General features: G+C 38.7%; 1 protein-coding gene and 1 pseudogene across 1 annotated transcript in view; both read right to left on the minus strand.

The window, feature by feature from the left end:
• The window catches only part of SELENOF (selenoprotein F), a 51,598-nt gene that overhangs the window by 1,589 nt on the left and 28,147 nt on the right, over positions 1–21,862 (minus strand). The window contains exons 3-4 of the mRNA XM_075557992.1: positions 17,850–17,913; positions 543–592 (exon numbers count right to left, since the gene is read on the minus strand). Of these exons, the coding sequence (XP_075414107.1) occupies positions 543–592; positions 17,850–17,913 (114 nt within the window). The remainder of the gene's footprint in view (positions 1–542; positions 593–17,849; positions 17,914–21,862) is intronic.
• Positions 3,693–5,110, minus strand: LOC142436786 (heterogeneous nuclear ribonucleoprotein K pseudogene; annotated as a pseudogene).

A 21,862-nucleotide genomic window follows, 5' to 3' on the forward strand; every position in this document is an offset into this window, starting at 1 on the left:
GGGCTGTACTGTGCATCCTTTCCTTCAGCGACATCTTACTGCTGGCACCCGGGTTTCACACTGGGACGGACAATCACCAATGGTGGGCTCTGAAGCAGATGCCAGGAAACATTTAATCCTGAGACCCAATTCATTATTTTTTAATACTTATACTTGAGTATAAGCCGACCAGAACATCAGCCAGGGCACCAAATTTGACCACAAAAACTGCATTAAAAATGTAGGAAGACATGGCTTATACACGAGTATATACAGTTATATTAAGATACGGGACTCAGTTTTCATTTAAATAGTATATAGGTCATTTTATATAATCGTTTAAAATTCTAAAATGTAAAAATAAGTAAAAATACCCCCAAACTATTTTCATTGAGTACGTTAATAAGCAGGCTACTAAGTTAACCAGATTAATACTTAAGCATTCCTAATCAGTTTGCTTATAAAATTGTAAAATGTTTGTTTAAAATATTACTTATTTTAATTAAAAAAAGGAAAAGGAAACAAACACAGGATAAGGAAATCCTACTAGACATTAACCATACCTTGATTTGCAGACCTCTGAATAGTTTGGGTTTATCACTCCTGACGAAAGCTGGAAAAAACAAAAGATTTGAGCTGTTTAGTCTCATTCCACAATTTACTATGAAAATGAGAAGCAGAAATAACTTTACAAATGAAAAATGGCTCTAAATGGAAAACAAACATGAATGGACAGATGTTCTTAGATGGGAAGATTATGTATTTTAACAGTGTTTCAAATAAATCAAAATATTGAATTAATTTTTAGGGCCATGCTATCAAAGTTTATTTTAAGAGTCAATGTCAAAGTAGTTTTAAAGAAGGTAAAATATTGAGAACTTGCTCCACTGTCACAGTTTATCATTATGATTATTGGTGCTAATATCAGAATAGAGGGGAAACACACACACAGATTAAGAAGCCCAGAAAATAAAAAATACATGCAAAAATTTTTTATATGATAAAGATAGCAAATCAGAGTGAAAGATAGACTTACTCTGGGGTGTGCTTGTGAATTTACTCAATACTTTTTAAGAAAACTGCTCAACTATTTGGAAAAAAATCCTACACATGTCATTCCTTATATCTAAAAATATCTAAAATGTTTAATGTGGTAAATATTTATCGAGTAACTACTAGATGTCAAAAGCACAAAACCATGTAAAAGAAACACAACTCATGTTCCATGGAGTTTGCAGCAGTCAGTCAGGAAGAACAATGTCACACAAACCACTAGAGGAGTAATGATCATAGTTGTGGTAAGCACTAAGAGGAGAGCTTCATAATATATACCACACAGATCTTAAATGAATATAAAACCTTTCCTCCAAGTGTGACCTTGAAGGACATGTTTAGTAAATCACGACTACATAAAAATGGAAACTGTAGGAAAGGAAAAAAAGCACTGCAAATAAAATTGAAAAAACTAAAAAATTCTTGTATATACATGAAAAATAGCTTTAATATATAAAAAGGCTTTTATAAATGAATAAAAAATAAATGACACGTTAGAGATTGATATAAAATGCACCAATATTACAAATAACCAGTTGCATCAAATAAACAACGAAGTGCTCTCCTTTGGAGTAACAAAGAGGACAGAACACTCATAAGACGGGACGTGGCTGTGCTGGGAGAGTTGTGAGAATGACAGAACTAACCTTAGTTAAAAATTCTGTAATGTATTTTTCTAAAACAAATACAAGCCAGATGTTTCATGTAGGTACTTTTATAATGTAATATTTTATAATGAATAGAACTAGCAGTCGATAGATTTTATGTGTACAGGTTATAATCTGTGTGGTAAGCAAATAATCTAAGATGGCTTATATGAAGAACATAGCATCAACATAGGAGGAAGACTTAATAACAACATGCAATAAATATGCAGATGACAATTTATTTGCTGAGTGTGAAGAGGACCAAAGAATAAATGTAACCGTTAGTATAGATTGCAACTCATTGTAAAGAAAACAAAAATGTTCATACTGGCCCAATAAACAATATCATGATCAGTAGAAAAAGATTAAAGTTGTCAGGGATTTTAGTTTACTTAGATCCACAATCAACATGCATGAAAGCAGCAGACAGAAGTTCAATGATGTGTTATAGTGGGCAAATCTCCTACGGAAAACTTCTTTTTCAAATTGTTTGAGAGCAAAGATTTCGCTTTGAGGACTAAGGTGAACCTGCCCCAAGCCACAGTATTTTCTATCATACACACGTCACAGCTGGACAATGAATAAGGAAATCCACAGAAGAACCGAGACTTTTAATTCATTACGGTGTTGGCAAAAACTACTACTGCATGTGCCATGGATGGCCAGAACAAACATGCCTGTCTTGGGAGAGCCTTGTCTTACATATTCTGGACATGTTACCAGGAGACACCAGTCCCTGGAATAGGACATCATAGTTGGTACAGTAGAGTCAGCAAAACAGTGGAAGCCTCTGCAGAAGATGGCCAAAGTAGCCATAACTAAGGAACAAGAAGTGTCGAAGCGTGCAAGTACTCCGTTGTGTCGTGCATAGCGGTGCTCTATGCACGAGCGCCTACTGGACAGCACTAACCACATTCCATTGCATATCGTCTCCTTGGAAAATGCTATGTGCACGCCTGTACAAAACACACAAGACTTTACTTTCTTCCCTACTGAGAAGCTTCCCATTCTTTCTATCTGTAACATAGCTTAGCAATAATTTTCATTCATTCAATAGTTTTTTTCCCCAACAGATTTTTAAGAGGCGGAATGAGTGAATATATTTTAAAGGCATAGGAAGATGAGTCACTAGTGGCTATTTTAATCAGTTCTTTTCTCGATGCTAAAGATAGCTTTATAAGCGCAATTTTGAATGAGGAGAGTATCTGTTAACTATCCTGTAGTAGCAAATCACATTTCACATGTAGTAAATAAATATTAATAAATATTTGAATAATAATCATAGCTACACAGCATGATATGACAATGTAAGTCAAGTTCTTTAACTTCAAGAAAACTACGATTTGTGTAATTTAACAGGCCTGAAACAAAAAGATATCAAGTGGCCATAAAACAATGCTATAAATTTAACAATAGGAACTCTGAGATCAGAGAAAGTAGGAGCTCTGGTGGTGTAGTGGTTACATAGCAGTTACATGTTTAGCAGTTAACCTCAAGGTCCATAGTTTGAAACCACCAGCTGATCAATGGGAGTAAGCTGGGGCTTTCTACTTCTGTAGAGTCACCAATCTCAAAAACTCACAGGGTCAATATGAATCGCCATTTACTCAATGGCATGAGTGTGGTTTTGGTTTTTGGCCATCAGAGGAAGGGCATTTTAGTAACCTAGGGTGATGACCAAGAATTAGGTATAATTGTTTGGTAAGAATTAAATTTATTTATATATGTGCTCTAATATATTCTAAAGGAATATATTAGCATCATGGAGTTTTTATTTGGAAGTGAACTTTTACTATCTATACAAATGCCAAGTTACTACAGAAAAACATTCACAAGAACTTTTTTGAATTGTTCAGAAACATTTCCTACATAATTCAACATACAATAGAAAAAAATGGTACATCTTTCAATTTGGATACAATGGAAAAACAATATATATATTTTTTACAAAGTTTAACCAACAGATACTATCAAGTTGACAGTTTAAGTCTAAAGGTGAAAAATTATCTAGTATAAATAATCAATATTTATTCAGCCATTAGTCACTTCCACAGCCCAGGATTATTCTAATAAAACTTGCTGCCAAATCAGGCTTATGCATATATACTTTTACATCACTACTCAATTTGTAGCACCTGCTTCCCCATCTGGGTTCTTTGTCACGACCAGAGAACTGTTGCATAGTAGGGCTAAGCATTTTCAAAAAACCAACCCCCCCCCCTCCAGGCGTCTGATAAGCATGAGTATGTATGATGGAATTTCTTCCCAAACAATGGATGTTCAAACCAAGTCACCAGCACTGAATTTGCCAAGGTATTTTGCCTATGTCCAAGCAGATGCACTTACATCCAATCCAACAGAGGAGCTGGAAATCAAACTTTGTGTTTAGTTTAGGGAGTTAACCCATTTGAAAAACGACTCTCAACCATCCATGCCATGCTATCGGTCTCCAGGTCTCCCTCTTCGGTCTTAAGTCATCAGATCCCCGCCTCTAGGTGGTGGTGGAGGAGGAAGGGGAAGATTCCAAGCGCGGCTACCACCCTGGCCATCTAGTGCAGGAGGAGGTGGTGGTCCCCAAGGAGGGTTCAGATCATCAAAATCTCTTCTAGACGGAGGCATGGGACGCCCACCCCGACCAGGAGGCATTCTGTCAAAACCACCTCTTCCCCGCGTGGGGAACTCCACAGGCAGTCCACGGCGATTATCAAACATCACTGTAAAACCACCATAATCATAGGTCTCCCTGTGAAAATTGGGATCATACAAGTTGTGCACGTCCTTTGATGGGCGACTCAGCTATAAGATAAAGGATGATCTTTATGCACTCTACCACTCTATCAGGTTTCCCTCCAATAACAACAACTCTGTCAGAATGAGGACAGCATTCCTGGAAAAGTTTGATCATTGTCTGAGTATTCTCACGAAGCTCTTGGATTTTAGCATCTTTGACTCTAATAATTCCTCCTGCCAGACTGATGAATCAACAGTCTCAACTGGCAGTCACCGTCGCTTCCTTTCTAGTGTTGGTAATTTAAGCATTCCACAGCATCAGATTTGAGTGGGAGCTGGCTGGTTGCAGTGGGTGATGGCAACTGCAGGCCCTCTTCAAAGGTAGGGACGCTTTTCTTCAGAATATCTCCAATTATCTCAGTATCAGCACTGATACTCAACATGTGCTCGGGGCCACTGCTGGGTGGGACTGAAACACTGGCATTGCAGTCTGCACGAAGAGCCTTAATATTCGCGCCTCCTTTTGCAATCACTGCCCCAGCATTCTTGCTCCAAAGCAGAATGTGCAGCTCAACCAACTCATCAGTGTTCCTAGAGTTTTTAAATGCTGTTCCTCTTCCATATCTTCTGCTGGGCGCTTACCAAATTCACCATTGGTTTCAGTGTTGGGGAAGATTTTTTTATGGCTGTTCAGTTACCATTTTCCTTTATTAAATGGATACAGAAATCAATTATATATCCTTGCAGAGCAGAACTGAAGTGTTCTGGGCAGGACCAACAACTGACACCTTGTGCTGCAGTAGCCTAGAGACCATGAACAAAGAGGACACGCAGTGCTTTCGAATGGAGCCAGAGCAAAAGATTTTTATCTCTTACAAACAATATTTCAAACAATCTATGCCTAAATTTGACCTAAGCCAACTTCAAATTACTTGGCCAGAAAAAGTAAAAGTGGAACAGCATGGCAGAAAGTACTCTAAGACAGTGAGTAACACCTGTCGGTTTAAGTGTGCCCACTGAAAAAGGAAATGAGCTTGAACTAATTCGTTTGTCTCATTTTACTAGTGGCCATGGCATTGCATTTAATTTCTCATTGCAAGCATAAAGCTTGATCTGTTACGAGCAAGGGGATATTTTCATGATCCAGAAATTAATAACCACAATCATGATAGAAAACTTGAAATAAAACACCCTCAAACTTTACAAAAGACCATTTTAAAAATAAGTAACACTCTTATTTGTATTATTCTTCTGATTTAATGATCTTACATTCACACACTAACCAAATTTCATGTGCTCCATAGCAGCATGAGTCATCAAATATGCAAATAGCACATGATGACGTGCCGGGAAACAAATGATGGGGTTTACAGCAGCCTTTCAAGTAGATTGTTCTTTTGAAAGATTCTGGAAGGGAAGAACTGAAGCACATTAATGCTTCACATCCCATGAAAAACAGTCTTCATTACTATCCATCTGGGTCTAGCAGACCCATTTAACTGTATTTTAAAATAATTTTATGATGAATTTACAAAAGAATAAAGGGAAAGAGGAAAAAAACCGTTAGAAATTATGAGAATTTCCATGAGGGAAGGGGGAGCGGGGAGGGAGGAGGAAAAAAAAGAGGACCTGATGCGAAGGGCTTTAAGTGGAGAGCAAATGCTTTGAAAATGATGAGGGCAAAGAATGTACAGATGTGCTTTACACAACTGATGCATGTATCTATGGATTGTGATAAGAGTCCCTAAAGAAATGTTTTAAAAATATTAAAAAAAGAAATTATGAGAATTTCAACACAGTAAACTCATATATAATGGAGATTTTCTTGGTTTTGAAATATACACAAGTAAAAAAATTTACACTTAAGTAAAAATGCTATCAAAAAAAGTTATTGGACTAGACTATCGAATAATGCATTTCCTAAGTCTCCACTTTTGATGGCAGTGCTTTCATCGCTCTAACCCTTTCTTACGTGAATTCTGCGTTCTTTGATTTACACGGGGTCAAAATGCACTCAGGCAACTCCATTTGAGCTTACTGCTCCTCGAGTGTGTGGAGCAAAACACCGTTCTAAGGGCAAGACAAGGGACAAAGGAGTAAGGCTTCCCAAGAAAACCTTTACGGTTTACCCCTCCCTCCTGAAGGTGTACTGTAGTCACGCAAAGAATCCCTCTCTCTATACAACTTCCCTGACCTTTTCTTACCAGCATCGTTTCAATTTTCTTAAAAACTTCCTCAGAGTAAAAGCCCCTGCGATTGTCCTGTGTCCTTCCAGGAAATCCATCCGGATCATCCCTTTGGATGCTCAAAAGGCAGTAGCTATAATCTGGGCTGACCTCTTTGTCTCGAATCATATCATAGCCGATCATATCTGAAGCAACTGTTTGGACTACACCTTGCTCTCTAGATTGTATTAAGTACAAATTTATCCTTGGCTGTGATACATTATAGGGTTGCTGTGAGTCAGAATTGACTAGATAGCAGTGAGTGAGTGATGAATCAGTCCACAAAATCATCTTCATTAGCTACAATTTTACCAAAAGAGTGATGGAAAGATCAGTTATTTGAGAGTTATATATCTTTAAGCAACACTTTTGGTACTGATGGAATTGAGGTCAAGACATTCAGATAAAATAACAAATGGTGACCTATGTGGGATTCCAACCCCAGTAGCTCGGAAGCAACAAAGTCCACCAGCCTGCGTGACCACGAGGCGTTGAAGGGATGAGGTATCAGGCATCAAAGAACAAAAAATGCCATCATTGTGAATGAGGGGGAGTGCGAAGTGGGGACCCAAAACCCATCTGTGGGCAACTAGGGTTGCGGGGAGGAGACGAACCAGTCAGGGTGCAGCGTAGCAATGATGAAACATGCAACTTTCTTCTAGTCCCTAAATTCTTCCTCCTCACCCACTATCATGATCCCAAATCTAACTTATAAATCTGGCTAGACCAGAGGATGTACACTGGTACAGATAGGAACTGGAAACACAGGGAATCCAGGATGGATGATCCTTTCAGGACCAGTGGTAAGATTGGTGATACCGGAAGGGTGGAGGGAGGATGGGGTAGACAGTGGTATCTGATTATAAGGATCTACAAATAACCTCCTCCCTGGAGGACTGAAAACAGAAAAGTGGGTGAAGGGGTATGTCGGACACTGTAAGATATGACAAAATAATAATTTATAAATTATCCAGGGTTCATGAGGGAGGGGAAGTGGGAGGGGGAGCAAATGTTTTGAAAATGAGGTTAACGATTGTACAAATGTGCTCGACACAATGTTTGTATATATGTATTGTGATAAGAGTTGTATGAGCCCCCAATAAAATGATTAAAAAAATTTTTATATGAGCTTTATCTATCAATATGTCTTCTTTTCCCACGACAAAACAAAGTATCCTGTTTTCAGAAGTCATCCTAGTAAGACTAAGGTGAGTATATTTTTGACTGGAAAGCATGTTTAAACTTCTCATGTTTGAATTAGACACTTGCACGCACGAACAAAACACCAGCAGAAATGCAACTGCTTACCAAGGCAGGTGCATACACTTGGAACATAGCCATCTTGTAAACAGATGTTTCCAGATTTCAAATCTGTCTCTAATAGCTAGTAGGGTTAGCATTAAGCTGGTTATGTTTGTATTTGTCAACAATATGAGAAGTTTCATAGCTTATATTTCTATTCAAGAGAAGATAGCCATCTCATTTTCTTTGTATTCTCATGTATTTAAACATTTTTAGATGTAAAAACGTCAACTAATCAAATCAATTATTTCTTTTTACTTCTACAATCCCCTTTGCATACATCCCTGCCTTCAACTCATTTACAAACTATCAGATATATTTTGGTGTATAAACATAAAACTTCAAAGACTATTGTTCCATGACTGTTTGGATGATTCAGATGATTCAGATTCTTGTCACAAACTCGTATGATAAAGGAGGTCCTTCTTATCAAATTACATCACATGAGGATACAGAAGTTCCATTCTATGCTTGGAAATATATTGTTCATTCACTATGACTCTTGACTTTGAGAACATTCACTCAGGATATAATCAAGCCTGAGATTCTGCTTACGTGATCAACTTAACCACCATCATTGGTGTCTACGATTGGGCAGGGAGACAGAACTTTCTGTAGACTGAGGTTACCATGCACTCAAAAGGTGGCTAGTATTACTGAAGAATTAAAAGCATTTTCCCCATCTTCTTTTCTGTGCCGTGATGGACAAAAGGCCAAAATTAGAATTCTCAAATGTACTTAATAAAATATAACAACAACAAACCATAAAGATGGTTTCTTCAAGACTTCTTTTATGCCTTTTGAAACATTATGTAAAGCTCTGGACAGATGAAATAAAGTGGAACAATAATGCAACAAAGGTTTATTTCACTACTGCATTGTTACTCTTACAATTTTTTAGCATGCTGTTGTCGTTAGGTGCCATCAAGTCGGTTCCAAATCATAGTGCCCTTATGCAGAATAGATCATAACACTGCTCGGTCCTCAAAATTGTTCCCATGCCGGAGACCATTGATGGAGCCACTGTGTCAATTCACCTTGTAGAGGGCCTTCCTCTTTTCCGCTGCCCTTTCGCTTTACCAAACAAGATGTCTGTCTTTAACACACCGTATATACTTGAGTATAAGCTGATGCGAATATCCGCCGAGGTACCTAATTTTACCACAAAAACTGCATAAAAAAGTGCTGGAAAAACTTGGTTTATACTTGAGTATATATGGTACTTGGGAACAAATGATGATTACCTACCTACTGCCACTGACTTGATTCCAATTCAAAGGGACCTTATGCAGGTTTCCCAACGCTTTGCAAATCTTTATGAAAGCAGACAGCTTCACCATTCTCTGGTAGAGCAGCTGGTGGGCTTGAACTACTGATCTGGCAGTTGGCAACCCAATGCTTACCCAGTAGTGCCACTGGGGTTCCTTAACTGATAATTAAGGACTCCACAATATACATCAGAAATACAAAAAGCTTCAATGGGCCTGCATGGTAATTTCAAGGTAAAATCAGTTTTATCCAATTAAGGTGGTTTCTCTTATCCTTAGAGGAAGACCTCTAAGAAAGCATAGAAGAAATAATCAACCATTCAAATAATAAGACCAGTCCAAAATATAAACTAAAAAAAAAAGACTTTTGAGTGTAGGAATCACTGAATTAACTCCTGTCTAGTTGGCTTAGCCGCGTACTGACCCTGCGGGGCAGAGTAGAACTCCCTAAGTAGTTTTCTAAGATGATAAATCTTTCTGAGTGAATGGCCTCGTCTTTTTTTGTGAAGTAGCTGGTGGTTTTGAAATGCCCACTTTGCACTTAGTAACTCATTACGCCACCAGTGCTTCTCTGGGACATAAAGGGTAAAGAATAAAAAATTCTGTCCTGCAGAGCATCTAAGGATCACATAAAAATTATGCTTTAATTAAACTCTGAACGAGTGAGAATTTGCCACAGGCAGACTATACAATGTGTGCAAAGACACAGAGGTCAGAGTTCGGAGCACTGCAGACAGCTCTACAAAGCTGCTTTGGGGAAAAGAGATGCGAACCTAGAGAAGAGAAGCTATTTTGCAGTGATTCTTACAGGTGATACTATGGAATTTGAAATGTATTTACTATGTGAGGGGTAACTATACAGAATTTTAAGCGAGAGCCACATCATCAAGAATGCTATGGAAAAGGCCTTTTTGGTAGTTGTATGGAAGGAGCTATGGAATAAAGAGAAAGAAACAAGACAAGATCAGATAACAGTTATGTACACCTTTGGGGCAAATATGTGCTATAGGCTTTAATTAAAGGTGTAGGGAAGGAGAAAGGAGTAATGTTTGAAGTCCATTCTCTACCCTGCACACATGTAGTCATCATCAGTTGGAAGAGACTGGATGGCAACAAACAGCAGGATGGAGGGAAGAGAGATACCACTTGGTGCTTAAATGGGCATAACGAGAAAGAACGAGTAATCATAGTCTTCGACTTCATGCTTATGTTTTTGTCTGATGATACTGATTAGAAGAAAGAAGGAAGATGGTGATGTACTTTTATCAAAGAGGAACAGTAATTCAGTTTTTCTAAGATCTTTCTAGTAAATGTGTGGCTCAGTCTGCAGTTCGAAATGCAAAAATCTCTGGATCTACTGTTATCCAAATCTCCTAAATTAGAACCTGCATTTTAATAGATGATTCATATATGTGGAAATTCCCAGTGGCAGTCAGACATGGAAGTCTGAGTCTTAGCTTGGGAGAAAAGTTTATCTAAAGGCAGAGATCTGGAAGCCAGTAGGTAAGTGCTCCACTTGAAACGGAGCCAGAAGCTAGACCTTGGAACACCACCATTTGAAATGCACATGCAGATGAGATGCCAGAAAAAGTCAATGAAAAGACCTGTCAGAAACAGGAGGAAACTAGGAGATAATGAATTCACCGACGTGAAGAGTGTCAAATGCTAAAAGTTCAGGAAGATTTAATAACCAGATGGAAAATGGTGGAAATGCAAGCCGGATAGTAGTAGGACGAGGAAGGACTGGAGGTGAAAAACAGAACTTTATACATATTGAAGACATGGGCTATAATAGATATATTGATTTCAGTTTCTCCATGTGGGCAATATATGAGTTTGTTCAAATGCTTGATGTAATTGAGACTTATCATCTACAGAAGTATATGACCTTGTAGTAGTGACCGTCCCGTGAGGCTTCCAAGGAGGTAATCTTAATGGAAACCGATGGCTTACGCCTTTCTCCCAGAGCGTTTGGCGTGTTCGCAGCTGAGCGCTATACCATTGCATCCCCAGAGCTCCTCAGTGATGGTAAGACTAATATTTAATAGCCCTGGTGCTGGAATAGTGCTTGAAATGTAGTAAGTACTCAATAAGTATTTGTAAAATGAATGAACTGAGGTTTTCTGCATTTGCTAGTGTCACACATATACTATACAGTATAACTTGTAGTTAATATAATCTAACACTCAAAATAAGCCCCAGATGGTAGATATTAACTACATTTATAAATGAGGACTAAACCATGCTAATAGATCAGCACTCTTTCCAGAGCTCCACGGTTGCACCACTCACTTAGGCATTACTACTAATGAGAATTGGGATGACAAGTGAGAATCTCTTCGTTGTAGCTGCCGGCAAGTTGGTTCCTATATTGCGGCAACCCCCGGCATAATGAAATGAAATACTGCTCTGTTTTTAGTATCTCTATGATCAATTGTGGATCAGACTATCAATATCCTTAGAGTTTCCAAAGCTGATTTTCAGAAATAAATCACCAGGCCTTCAGTCTGTCTGAGCCTGGAAACTCCACTCAACTAGCTCAGCATCGTAAGCAACACACAAGCCTTCACTGACAGACAAGTGGTGGCCGTGCATGAGGTGCACTGGTCAGGGCTCAAACGCAGATCTCCTGCATGGAACGTGGGAGAGCATTGTACCACTGAACCACCAGCGCCCTCTCTTAGTATCTTAACGAGCTGCCACTGAGCTATTCTGTGTCAGCACAGAAAGGTGCTTGGTTTTCAAGGACTGTCTTTGCTGAAATACACTGTCAGGTCTTTCTTAACATGGTATGTCTAGGTACTTAATTATTTCAAAAGCCCCTACTTAGCCCACGGGTCAAATCTGCCTGCTAGTTTTTTGAAAGTCAAGTTTTGATATGGAAAGCTCATTCATTTACACATCGTCTGTGGTTGGTCTGGCACCATAATTGCAGAGTTGAATAGCTGGAACAAACAGTGCAGCCTGCAAAACTGAAAGTATTTGATATTTTGTCCTTTACAGAAAAAGTACGCTAATTCCTAGTTGAATACAAAATGAGGGGTAATTCATACTTTTCATGGGACACAAGGCTAGGCAAGGAAAACATGCTCACTTACATTATTACTTGACACCAGAAAAACAAAAACACAAATACCATATATACTTGAGTGTCAGTTGACCCGAGTATCAGCCAAGGCACTAATTTTACCACAAAACTGCATAAAAATGTGCTGAAAAACTTGGCTTGTACACGAGTATATACAGTACATAGATGCTTAGTGATGCTATAGGACATGGTAGACTGTCCCTGTGGTTTTCTGAGATCATAACTCTTGATGGGAGAAAGTCTCTTCTTTCTCCTGGGGTACGGTTGGTGGTTTGGAACTGCGGACCTTGCGGTTAGCAGCTCGATTCGTAACCACTACACCACCAGGGTATTTTAGCACTCATATTTAGAAGTGACTAAGAAATATGAACTTCCTGGGATTCTTTTGTACAAAACCAGAGTGGTTTAATGTGGATTAAACATATAAAAGTCAAATGTTCCCCTCAGCTGGAATAGTTCTGTTTTATGACATGGCTAATTTAAATGAAAAGATCTTAAAAAGTTACAATGCAATATAAGCAAAAGTTTAATGAAGGCTATCATGACACTTCCATTAGCTATCTCAACAATGAAGACAAAGAATACGAAGCAGTGATGCCATAAAAATTAGTTCATTATTTGTAATATTAACAAACCACAGGTTTATATACTCTACAGAGTGGTTAATCTAATTGCTGTAAAAATGGAACAATTCAATTTGTGCCCGATTCAATTGTGAAAGTAGAAATACAACTGCTCCGTCTCAGGAAACATTCATTGGTATGCTCCACCGCACTGGTGGCTCAGTGGGCTGCGCCTTAAACTACCAGCTGCTCTGCAGGAGAACAAAGCAGCTTCCACTCTTGTACAGTCAGTTACAGACAGTCTTAGAAACCCACAGGGGCAGTTCTACCCTCTCAGCGTTACTCTAAGTCAGAATCAACTCTATGGCAGTGAGTTTGGTTTATATTAAGTATAGAAAAGGTAGAAATGATTCATTTTAACAGCTTCAAAAGGAAAGGACTGACTACATGTACACAAAGGTGTGAAAACTTAACTATACATAAGTATTCAAAAAGTTTGTGGAAAAATGGAATGAAAAGATAACGATGATCAACTATAAGAATTATTGCTGTAAGCATAATAAAATCTAATATCATACTGAGAGACTAATAGCTGTATAAAGCCACTGTTTTTATTCTCATGAAAATCCAAGGCACAATAAAAAACAAGTTAGTAAAAATGAATAATCAATATAATGAAAAACAAAAAAACCTCCTCAAAACACCAAGGTACTCTAATTTGTCAAAACTTTCTAGGGTTAAAAATGATCACATCACTCACAAATACATAAAGGCTAAAAAGACTGGTGCAATTCTGACTTTATGTGACACACACACACTTTTTTTTTCTCTCAAGAAGAAATAAGGGCTATTTTCTGTGCTACATCACAACATGTGCTTATTTTAACAAAGAATGTATCTTATTAGCTGTGTATTTGCTTATATGGGCTGCATATAAAATGCCCTTAAGTCAGAGTACTCTTTTATATTTATGTGTCACACACAAGTAACATTTTATTATACATAATTCTAGGTCAATAATAAAAGACATACTAAATCAAACAATTTAATAAAAAACAAACCACAAAAAAACAACCCAAAACTAAACTACATAAATTCAAAATATTATCAATGCCATTAGATAAAGGAAATAACATGGGAAAGATAGAAAGAAAAAAGAAGCTTGTTTTAGGCAAATTGTTTTATAAAACCGATTCTTCATGGAAAAAAAAAAACGAAATCAAAAAAGAAACCTCTTAAGTGACAAATAAGAATAGAAAACCTGCAGCCTAATGAGGAGTCTAAGTCCCACAACTGTATGGTCACACCTAAAAGGACACACTGTCATAGTCACCCGTCACATATTTACCCTGTTAGAACACACATGTGGGATCTTTCCCCCTTTGATACTCGTTTATGGCCCAAATCCCTTCATAATGAATGCTCTTCTGGATGATTTGCCCTCGGGCAGATCAATTTGTACTTCGAGAAGTCTTGGTGGCAGAGTGGTTAAGCTTAGATTCACCAGTCACTGTGAAAGGGTAGAACTGTCCATTTGATTTTCAAGGCTGTTACATCATTTCCAGAAGCAAACTGCCACATCCTCTCCCCTGAGAGTTACGAGGTTGGGGCACAGGGTTACACGTTGGACTGCTAACAGCAAGGTCAGCAGTTTAAAACGACCAGTCACTCAGTGGGAATTAAGATGAGCTCCTTTGGAAACCTATGGGGGCAGTTCTATTCTGCACTACAGGGGCATTATGAGTTGGTATCAATTTAGTGGCAGTGGGTTTGGATTTCAGTTTTTCCCTGAGACCAACTGGTACCTTTGAATCACCAAAGGCTTATTTTGCAGCTGACCGTAACTACTGTGCAACTAGGGTCTCTAAAGCAACTTGCTGGTGGTGTTAGGGGCTGTGCCTCATAATGGCCCTCTGTATAACAGAACAAAATACTACCTTGTCCGGCACCATCCTCACCATTGCTGTATGTTTGAGCTATTGTCGCAGCTACCATGTCAACTCAGCTCAGCAAGGGTCTTCTATTTTTGGCTGACCCCCTACTATATAATGTATGTTACTGCTTTCCAGGAACCGGTCTCTCTGGACTGCCCAAAAGAAATGTGACATGTCTCAGCATCCTTACTGCTAAGGTAGTCTGGCTGTGCTTCCCCCAAGTCCAACGTGCTCGTTCTACTCACAGTCCTCGGTGCTCTCAATATGGTGTGCAGCACTGAGACGCAAACGGCAGTCTTCCTCAGTCTCCCATCCCACCTAACTTGCACATGCGTACGAGAAGGGATCTTAGGTTTGTCAGGTCACCTTTATTTAGCATGGCATGAAGATGGATGTTTCCTAGCTGGATGGCTAGGTAGCTGTCCCACATTTCTTGGCACAGACTGGAGTGCACTTCAACAGTTGCCTCATCCATCCAGCACATCAGATATTTACATCATGATTCTCAACAGCAGCAAAGTTACAGCCATGAAGTAGCAACAAGAAATTTTATGGTTGGGGGTCACCACAACATGAGAACTGTATTAAAGGATCACGGCTTTAGGAAGGTTGAGAACTACTGCTTTAATACCATCCGTTTCTTGTTTGTAAGTTACCTCTTGAAATTGTTCAAGGTCAACTATTTTTGGTGACTGTGTTTTTCATTTTTTGATACTTCCTGCATCATTATTTTGTATCTAGATTCCTTCAGTATTGGAACACAAGGCTTAAATTTATTCTTGCTCTTTTAGCTTTTTAAAATATGCTGTTTCCTGTCAGGATTTTACAGATTTCTTTACAATGTTTTACTTCATTTTCTCAGGCAACGCTATATAATTTGTTTAGTGATTTCACTTAATTTTTTCCATTTGCTTTTGTGACTATGCTTAAGATCAAGTTTCAGAGTCTCTTCTGACATCCATTATTGTCTTTTCTTTCTTTCTAATGATCATTTGCTTTCCTTAGGTATGAAGTTCTTGATGTCATCCCATAACTTGTCTGTTCTCTGGTCATTAGTGTTAATGTGTCAAATTGGATCTTAAGATGGTCTCTAAATTAAGGTCATATTTTGGCTTAATTTTCGTCAACTTCAATTTGAACTTGGATTTGAGCAATTGCGTTTGTTCCACAGCTGGTCCTTAGCCTTTGTGGTAGTTACACAATCTTTTGTCAATTTGACAGGATAAGAAGGGGTGGAGTTTAGCCTGTCAATCAGGTCATAGCTTAATGACCTCATTTGGAGGAGCAAAGGAGATAAATAGCTCACTGGAGGCAGGACACGTGCTCACTCCCTGCAGGACTTTTCCGTTGACAAGACACATGGAGCTACACTAGTGCTCTGGAGCTGGAGGAGCCACGTGGAGACCCACGTCAGTGCTGAGATGCTTACAACATCCCTGGATCCACAAGACTGTGATCTTCCTGCATTTAGTGTCACTGGACGTGTTTTGTGAGTCTGAAGAGGACTTTATAGATTGCTATCGGACATATGGGCAGATAGCGGACTTGTGGCCCTGATCTGGACTGAGCTTGGAGGTTTCCTTAATGTACAATTACTCTCTGAAATAAAACCCTCTCTTATACACATATTTGATGCCTCTGGATTTGTTTCCTTAGTCACCCTGACTGACTATCAGAGCCTTGTTATGGCTGATGATATTGAGCGTCTCCATAGTTTCCCCTTGCACACATCTAATAGTTTGATTCCTCTGCATTCTATCTGGTGAAGTCTTTATATGTTTGCTCAACATTTTTTGTTGTTGTTAAAAAATGGTATTTGAAAAGAAGACGTTGTTGGTCTTGTAAAATTATATCATGTGCTCTCTAGCTTTGTTCTTATCACTAAGGCAAAATTTCCAAGTACTCTTTGTTTCCAACTTTTGCATTTGAATCACCAGGAATTATAAAGGTATCTTGATTGCATGTGTGATCAATTCTGAAGAAATTGGCAGAAATATTCAATTTCTTCATTATTGGCTTTAGGAGTTGGTGCACAAATTTGAATATAATTGTACTACTGAGTCTTCTATGTAGGCCTAAACATATTATTCCATCACAGCGTTGTACCTCTAGAAAAGACCATGAAATGTTCTTTGTGAAGATGGAAGTGATGTCATTTCTCTCAATTCGCCATTCCCTGCATAATAAATCATCTGATTGTCTACTTCAAAATGGCTGATACCTGTCTATCCAGTGATTCCAGGTTGGGCTGCCAACTAAAAGTATCGGCAATACGAAACTATCAGCTGGTCCAAAGGAGAAAGATGAGGGTCTCCATTTTCATAAACAGTTATGGTCTTGGAAATGCATCGTGCCAGTTTTAGCCTGTCCTACTGGGCCACTGTAAGTCTGAATTGACTTGATGGCCGTGAGTAAGTGTGAATGCCTTAGATACCAATCTTTATGAACTCCATTTATGGTGACTTCCAAGCGTTATAGAATCTACGTTAGCATCCCATATCCCAATTACTAATGGATGCTTGCAGCTGCTTCTTCTCATTGTGAATCACGTCCCATCAACAAACGAAGGTCCCAGAAACTTGTTCCATGAATCTCCTTTGAGGAAGCAGCTTTCCCCAGTCTTATTTTGAGAGCCTTCTCACGTGAGGGGCGCACCTTCTCAGACAATGTTCCACAGTGTGAGGTTGTCAGAGGCTAATCCTTCCTAAGTGGACCACCTGCTCCTTCTTCATAGTCTGGAAGCTTCAACTGAAGCTTGTTCACCGTGGGTGTCTCTTCTGATATTTGAGCCCACAGCAGCATACCTTCCAGCAGCACAGTAATCGCTTTGGCTACAAAAGTCACTGCAGCATGACACACTGAGAGAAGCATGTTGGCTAAAGAAAACGAGCATTTATTAATTAAAAATTTGACTTCTATCAAAACAAATGTGGATAAAAGATTCATATGCTGTTTTGAAAGCATAATTTTAAAATATTTATTTCTAATAGTACTTAATGAAACTTCTTGTGACATGCCGGTTTTCAAATCATTCTGTTTATGAAAATTAAATTTACATACCTTGGACTTGAGGGAACCTCCCCAATTTTCATCCACAGACCTCAAGAATAGCTCCTGCATATAACTACAAAAAAGAAAAAGAATTTTTAAAAAGATTAATATTAAAATGTATTTATAAAATTTCATATCATAAACACTATAGTTAAGCAAATATATAGACCAAAGAGATACAAGTTACTGGATAGCATGTCTAGTTCCAGTTCAACAGATGAGGAAAATAACAGACCTCAGGGTACTAAAAAGCTTGTTTAGGTAGAGGACATTCAGTCCTACTTGGAGTATTTCTGAATCTAGCCAATGGCAATATGGAGGTATGAAAATTATCTCCAATAGGTAACACATTCTAATTCTAGTAAGTTATGTGTGACGTTTTAAAGAATTCCCTTAAAAATTTTTTTAAGGGTAGTAAATTGAACATAGCATGTATTCATCTACCCTAGATAAGAAAATCAAACTCATAGTCAAGCTGATTTAGATTATTAGAGCTCTTATAGGACAGGGTAGAACTGATCCAGTTTCCAAAGCTGTACATTTTATGGAAGCAGATTGCCACATCCATCTTTCTGCTGAGGAGTGGCTGGAGAATTTGAATGGCAGGCCTTTTAGTTAATGTCCGACTGTTTTAACCTCCATGCCACCAGGACTTGGTCAACCCTAGATGTAACAACCCCCCCACCCCAAATCCACTGCCATTGAGTTGATTCCAACATTTAATGACACACACTATGGTGAGACTGAAAATCTCTCCAGGCGTGGGCAGCCTCAGCTTTCTCCCAAAGAGCAACTGGTGGGTTTGATTGGCACATCTTGTGGTCTAGTTTCCCATGGTACATCTACTCTAGTTATTTAATGAAAGTGTTCCTGGTTGCTTTTATTGTAAATAATCTGTATTTTAAAACTAAGTAAGACAAAACCTCTTACAAATAATTATTACACTGATTTAAAAAATATTATATAGGGAAAACCAGTAAAATCTCATGATAAAGAATTCAAGTGTATGGATGTATGGATTGTGATGAGTTGTATGAGCCCCCAATAAAATGGTTTAAAAAAAAAGAACTCAAATGTAAGTATTTTAATTGAAATTAGAAAGAGTGGTAAATATTACATTTTTAGCTATAGGATCTACACACTCTTTGTAAGTAAAAAGTGGATGGCAACATATGTACAAATGTGCAGCACACAATGTATGTATGGATTGTGATAAGTGCTGTAAGAGCCCCCAATAAAATGATTAACAATCATGAAAAAACTCAAATGCAAATATCTATCTAACTGTAATGAATTCAGCAGTCAAAGTCATTTTTGAAAACAGCTCATCATTCCTTTTAGAAGGGCTGGCTGGGATAGCCGTGACACCAAGAGAGCGCAGGCAATTGTTAAGAAAAACGATTACCCATTCCATTTCTTCTTAGCGTTTACATTCTACTACAGGTTCAAGAACTAACGATGATTTTCACAGCTTTTAACTCCTAAAGTAGGATTTATTTAAATGAAAAGTGACATCGATTTTGTGTTTATTTTAGAGAGTTTGGAAAGTACAGAAAAACAATAAGTAAAATACTCAGTTTAATTCTATCTACCTAAAGATAATGACAGTATTTTGGTGATCCATAGTTCCTAGTTTTTAAAGGGACATACATCCTTTTAAACTTCTAATGAAATACAGCCCATACATGGGCTTTTTGAAAATATGGGTGTATTTCCAATTTTAAAACTGTCATCTTTCTAAGATTCTTTCCAACACGCCCTCCCCACAAACAAAATCATTTGACCGAATTGCACATACTATACTGCTTTAAAATGAGATGTGCTTTAACAACACTAGACAATCCCCCAAAATGTAAAACCATTTCCCAACATTGCTTCCTTTGTGTCTGTGTCATTTTGGTAACAGTAATAATTCTCACAACATTTCAAACTTTTCCATAGGTTTACTGGGTACTTAAGTGACACAAACGAGCCACGCTCGGGACAACTCTTCTGAATAGGGGGCACTGCTCCTGCGGGAGTCCAAGACAGCCACGCTTTACGGGAGAGGAGCACCGCATCTTTCTGTCAGTTCTGAAATACTGAGCTTGGGGTAAGCAGCACAATGCAAAACCATCACACAAGACCTTCTTAATGTATGATCAAATATCCAAAACCAAACTCACTGCCACTGAGTTGAAGCAGACTCACAGCACCCCTATAAAACAGGGTAGAATTGCCCCTGTGAATTTACATGGCAGTTGAGTGTGAGCACAAACTTTCTGAGTTAGATTGCTTGATAAGGAAGACTGGAGCGATGCAGCAAAAACCAAAGAACACTCAGGATGCTGACAACCACTATAAACGAGGAGAAAAGCTTGGAGACTCTTAAGACTCCAGAAAGATTTTTGATTTTAGACTCCTCGTCTCCAGAATGGTAAGGAAATAAATTTGTGTTGTTTTACACATCTAACCTGTTCCTTTCTATGGCAGCTTCAGAATACCAAGGTACAGCAGACAAGGTAGTGACTGTGTGGAAGTTGTGTGTAACTGGAGATCTCTAGCCCAGGGCTCTCCAGGTCTCAGCTGGTGATCCCAAGGTATGAAGTCCACTCATAAAAGTCCTTTTGTAACACAAAGCACTAAGTTATTACTCTAAAATATTAGAGACATGTTCTTTTTATGTCCACAGAACTATGATTCTGAGACTAGAAATATTCTGTAACTTGATTGTGGGTAGGAGTTACTCTATTTACACAGCATACAATAAATAGAGGACTCTTCACTTTAGCATAAATAAATGCCCATTTTTCTCAACATAGAACTTTAAAGGTAAATTCTGAAAGCATCAGCAGCCACAACTGACCTCTGGCTACACTAAGGAGGTGATTCCAACCCCCCACCAGCCCCCGGTCCATTAGCACATGGTAGACCTAAGACTCGTGCCTACGTCAGGCCTTCTTTACTCTATTCTGACACCAACTGTTCTCCCACGGCAGCGACTATTCTCCGTTGGGCTTGATACGCTGCTGTAATGGCCACACAGAACTCAGAAAATATTCACGATGAGTGAGTTCAGACTACCACAAGTTATGATCAAGAACATAAAGTGTAGTCTTTTGTCCACAGCAGCATCTCTTCATAGGCAACAGGGATGCTATCTCTGGTCCTCAGTCTCTCATCCCATGAGCTGGAAAGCCTGCCACTCTGCCCCAGTCTCACTGTGTTAGGACTGTGGCCTCAGTGGCCTGCACCACTTCAGACAAGGAGCTCACACTTGGTCTGAGGGTCCTGAGCTTCGCTGCCCCTGCTTCTGAGATGCTCTCTATATACAAAGGAATGACAAGGCTGACCAATCCCCTCTATTAGTGTTTCACATGTTCTTTTGCATGGCTTCATCCAATCATTTGGTGGGAGGTAAAGAGACATAGATTGAAGATCTATGTATAAGCTATTTGACTTCACCAAAGTGGCAAATAAATAATATCAATCAATTATAGACTGTAGTAAAATTTAAAAACTCAGAATATGGTCACAAATATGACAAGCATGGATGAACCTTGCCAACATTATGCTGAATGAGAGTCAGATATTATACGCACAGCATTTACTTACATGAAACACCAAGCCAAACGCTTAGTTATGCAGGGTCATGCCATGGAGGGTGCAGGGAGTGTACTGGACTGCTACCTGAAGGAGGCGAGAGGCCACTCAGAGGCGCCTCAGGAGCAAAGCTTCACTGATCTACTTCTGGAAACCCACCATACAAGGGACAGTGACTCTGGTACGTCAAGGTGTTGTCATGAGTTGGAGCGGCTATGATAGCAACTTAACCTTTTCGCTTCTTCATGAATTCTTTTTTGGGTAATAAATTATTTTATTGGCGGCTCTTACAGCTCTTAAAACAATCCATACATCAATTGTATCAAGCACATTTGTACATAAGTTGCTGCCATCATTTTCAAGACATTTTTTTTCTACTTTGGTAGAAAGCTCTTGGTATCAGCTCCTCTTTTTTTCTCTTCCTCCCTCCACGTCCCACT

Source organism: Tenrec ecaudatus, chromosome 1 (genome assembly GCF_050624435.1).
Source record: "Tenrec ecaudatus isolate mTenEca1 chromosome 1, mTenEca1.hap1, whole genome shotgun sequence".
NCBI classification, from domain to species: Eukaryota; Metazoa; Chordata; class Mammalia; order Afrosoricida; family Tenrecidae; genus Tenrec; species Tenrec ecaudatus.